A 4,614-nucleotide genomic window follows, 5' to 3' on the forward strand; every position below is an offset into this window, starting at 1 on the left:
GAAGGGATTATGGCGGGGCCCTCCCCCCTTGGGGGGGGGGGGTGGTTTCTCACTTTCTGTCTCTCTGCCTCTCTGTCTTTCTGATAAGTTCATGCACCCTATAGAAAAAACCTCTCAAAAAAAAAAAAAAAAAAGATTGGGAAATCTTGGGTAAAACAACTCATTATTAAGGTTTATAATTTTAAGAAGAGAAAAGTGGTCCAGACTGTGGTGTGGTGGTTAAGGAACCTGGACCCCTCACGGCCGACTATGCAGTTCACGTCCCAGACCCAGCAGCTTGAGAAACATGCTGTGTAAATGTGTGTGCATGCCCCAGATCCTGAAAAGAGGGAGAGATGGAAGCAACAGGATTTGGTGTGACCATGCACTGTGGAAGGTGCTTTCTGGCTTACCTCCCTGTCTCTCTATTTCTTTCTAGCAAGCGCGTGCACCCACGGGTAAATTTCGAAGAAGTGCCGTGAGTCTGAAGTCTGTCCTCATTGCGGGCAGCACGCCCTGCTTGCCTCCTGGGAGCAGCTTTCTGACTGGGCGCTCTTGCTTCCCACTGGTCAGACAGTTACATTCAACGTCAGTTTGCCAGAGAGTTCCCTTTCTATGTTTGTAGAATTCCAGAGAGAAAGCTGGAAGTGAAAAGTGCATGGGAGGCAGAGGCAGGCTCATGGGGAGGGCAGGAGAGGCTGGGTGGGCAGGGCAGGGCAGCTGCTGGCCCTGTGGTGGCTGGGGTAGGGGAGCGGGGGCAGAGGTGGTGGAGGTGAAGGACAGCAGGCACAGGACTGGCCCCATCTCCTGCTGGCTTGTGGGGTGGGGAGGATGCAGGCAGTCAGATCCTCCTGGGCCAGAAGAGTTTGGGGAATGGAGAAGGCTAAGTAGAGGCCGCAAGTCTCTGAGTTCTTTTCAGACCTTCCCAAAGTCTACACCCTGCCCTTCTCCACCCAAGCCCAGTTTCTCCATCAGTGCTGCAAGGGCCAGGCCTGGCCTGTTGGTCGGGGGATTCCAGAGTTCACCGCCATTTAGATGAACTCAGCCGTACCGGCCTAGCCCTGTGAAGTAGGCCTCCTCTGACCATCCCAAGCAGCAGATCCATTCTGAGCAGAGTGACAGAAACCCCCAGCATGTGCTTCCTCTTTTCTGCACTTAGCACAGGCCTCCGAGAGGAGCCCAGATCTCAGGTCAGATTTCCTGCCGCCATGTCCTAACTGCACGTTGTGAAGGTGGTGACAATGTGGCCGTGCCTTCTGAACCTCGGCCTATGTGACATAAAGGCTTGAGAAGAAGGAGCCTCAGACACGAGCTTCAGACTATATCCACCGTCATGACTTCATGGCATGAGGTCAGGGGGAGGGGAGTTCTGGCAGGGATGAGGACCCTTTGAGGGTGGGAGACATGGAGCTCAGGTCTCCCCTGCACTGACCAGGAAAGACGCTGCTGCTGCTGATGTGGTGTGCAGTGCCCCCTGGTGGTAGAAATTGTCTGGTGCTCTTTGTTCTGGGGAAAGGATCTGGCCTGCTTTAACCATCTAGTGGCCCAGTTTCCTCTTGAATGGGGAGTATTTACCCAAGGCTACTGCTGCCCTGGCATCTGCTCTGAGTTAGTGATGCCCCAGAGGTAGCACAGTTTGGGAGGATTCAGAAGCCAAGTGCTGAGAACAGTGAGGGATGGAAATGAGCTCTCAGTGGTGTTCTAGACTTGCCCTGTCCCACAAAGCCACCAGATGCAAGTGGCTGTAATGTCTGGTCTGAACTGAGGTGTGCTGTAAGTGCAAAATACACATGGGAGCCCAGCGACTTTGTATGGAAAAATTCATGTAAACTGACTATAGTCATTTTTTACATTAATTACATGTTAAAGTAATACTGTTTTGGGTTAAATAAGATGTATGGGCTTTTTTAAGAGGTTTTTGCGTTAGGGCACATGCGCTCGCCAGAGAGAGAAAGAGACAGCGAGAGGGAAAGTGAGAAATCACCCCCTGGGGAGATAGCCACACCACAATCCCTTCTCCATTCTCCTCCAGGGATCTTGGGCATGCACACACTCGCACCTGGCATGAGTTTCAAGCCACCGGGTCCTGGACTTGAACCATGGTTGGCTATGTGGGAGTCCAGCAGCATACCTCCACATCATCTGTGGCCCTAAGATACACGGAAATCAATCTGTTTCTTTTTCCTGTTCGCTGTGGCTGCCAGAACACTTAACGTTATGTGCGTGGCCTCTATGCTGGCACATTTCTCCTGGATAGTGTTGCCCTGCAAGAGACCGGCTTTGGGCCAAGAGCAGGGACCCACATGACTGTGGCACGTTCCAGGCTTGTCCCTGAGCCAGCCTCCACAGCCGAGGCTGACCCTTTGAGGAGGTGAAGTTCGCTTGGCCTTTGTGATTTCTCTCTCCCCTCCAAAAGAGTCCCCTGAAATCCCACCATTCAGAAGTCTTCACTCACCAAATGCAGACACTGGGATTAGGAACCTAACACCTCCACTGAACATTTCTGGGACCCCTGAAGCCTGCACAATAGAGGCAGGGACCCAGAAGGAACTGGAGGAGGAAAGAAAATAGGAGTTGGGAGACGGTGCTGTCCATCTGGCTGCCCTCTCCTGTGTGTGGCCAGCTCTCTGGCTTTGAGGCCACCCCTCTCTGACAGGTTGCCCTCTGCCCAACCTAAATGTTTGCCCCCTGGGAAGAGCCGTATCAGTTTTGTTTCTCCTTCCCACTGTCGTACCAATTCCGGGTGGCTTACCTGCCCCAGAAAGGCTGAGTTTTCTTTTTGAAATACCCAAGCACAGCTCATGTGCTTCCTACAGAAGCCCGGGATGGCTGCAGGTAGCACTAAGAGCTGGGGCGTGTGGAGAGGCATCTGTTCTGTGCTCAGCATGTTTCAGACGTTTGCAAGGAAGTACTCGGCTGTGCGCTGTCTGTCCCTGATGTGGCCAGTGGCCTGGGCCCAGGTGGACACGGCAGTACTGTAGGGGTCTCAGTGTGCAAATCTTGGGCAAGCCCTTTCAGACTTGGTCTTCCCATGTAGTCATGTAGATCCCGCCCCCTACTTATGAGATGCTTTCCGTGTGCTTAGATCAAATGAGCGACTGTCCAAGTGGGGATTTAGAGACCAGCGTGCATTTGCCTCCCAGACAGATTTGTGTTCGTACATCTTAATACCTAGGATTTGTTTTATTTTGTTTTCTAGGCTTTCATAAATTGGAAAGAGGCTAAACTGACTTGGAGTTTTTTCAAACAGTCTTTCTTGAAACAGATTTTGACAGAAGGTAAGTAAAAGGTGATCCGAGCAGTTAGGAGGCCCTAGGAGAAGGGAGGGGATTCACGGAATTGCTGTTACCTGGGCCCAGACCTCCTGCTGAGAACACCCAGTCAGAACTTCAGATTATTATTATTCTTTGTTTAGAGAGATTTTTGCTTTAGGGCACGCACGCTCACCAGAGCGATACAGAAATAGACAGAAAGTGAGACATCACCTCCCGGGAGAATGGCCATGCTGCAATTCCTTCTCCATTCTCCTCTCAGGATTTCAGCATCCATGCACACACACATGGCGTGAGTCCTAAGCCACTAAGTCTGAGACTCAAACCACGGTTGGCTACCTAGGAGTCCAGCGACACAACCATTACATCATTCACTGGTCCCCAGAAATGGGGTTTCTGAATAAGGAGAGGGAGAGCAACATTTAGTTAGCTTTATGCGTTGAGTTGTCTAATTTAAATCTCTCCTCAGCCTTTAGGAAAGGTATTGTTACCCTTTACTGTGGGTAAGGGAATTGAGGGTCAGTGAGGTTATTGAACTTCTTCAGGATCCTACAGAAATGAGGAACAGCTTAAATGACTAATCTAAGCCTAACTCCAAAACCTCATGTTATGACATTATAATGAATTTAAGTATTATATCAATTACAGAAAATTTGGAAACTAGAGAAAAACTTAAGTTCTCTCTCTCTTTTTTTAATTTTTTTTATTTTTTAAGGATTTTGCTATAGAGTGAGTGTGCTCGCAAGAGAGAAAAGTGAGAAATCGCCCCCTAGAGCAATGGCCATGTCACAGTCCCTTCCCTTCCATTCTCCTGGGATTTTGGACATGCACACACAGATGCCTGGCGTGATGTTTGAGCTGTCGAGTCCAGGACTTGAACTGTAGTTGGCCATGTGGGAGTCTGACACCTTAACTACCACTCCTGCTGGCCCCTTAAGTTCTTACTTTACAGGACAGGTTTTCCCATTTGTGTTCTTAAACTGCGAGGCTGACCTGTGTGGTAGTTTGGCCTGGCTTCTGGCTGCTGTCCTTCCAGTTGAATGGGTGCAGAGGACTGTAGAGAGAAAGGGAAACGAGAAATGAATGTCCATTTGAAATGCTCATTATTTTACCCTTCCATTTACAGGCGAGCGCTATGTGATGACGTTTTTGAATGTATTAAATTTTGGTGATCAGGGTAAGATGAAAATTTCTAGTATAATAATTAAAGATGAATGCTGTTAATAAATCCTAATATTTTCCTCTGTAATTTGTTACATTTAATGAGAAATGAAGATTGTAAAATGAATCCTGAAGATTATAAAGTGTAGGCCTTTGCACTGACCACACCTCGAATATGACTTGGGTGGCAGGTTTCCTGCTG

The 4,614-nt window shown here is 49.2% G+C and overlaps 1 protein-coding gene across 1 annotated transcript in view; it reads left to right on the plus strand.

Annotated features, from left to right (window-relative positions):
* The window catches only part of RFT1 (RFT1 glycolipid translocator homolog), a 52,103-nt gene that overhangs the window by 26,508 nt on the left and 20,981 nt on the right, over positions 1-4,614 (plus strand). The window contains exons 7-8 of the mRNA XM_006169297.3: positions 3,179-3,257; positions 4,378-4,428. Coding sequence (XP_006169359.1) covers positions 3,179-3,257; positions 4,378-4,428 — 130 coding nt within the window. The remainder of the gene's footprint in view (positions 1-3,178; positions 3,258-4,377; positions 4,429-4,614) is intronic.

The sequence above is a fragment of the Tupaia chinensis genome, unplaced genomic scaffold (assembly GCF_000334495.1).
Source record: "Tupaia chinensis unplaced genomic scaffold, TupChi_1.0 Scaffold147003_1, whole genome shotgun sequence".
Lineage (NCBI taxonomy): Eukaryota > Metazoa > Chordata > Mammalia > Scandentia > Tupaiidae > Tupaia > Tupaia belangeri.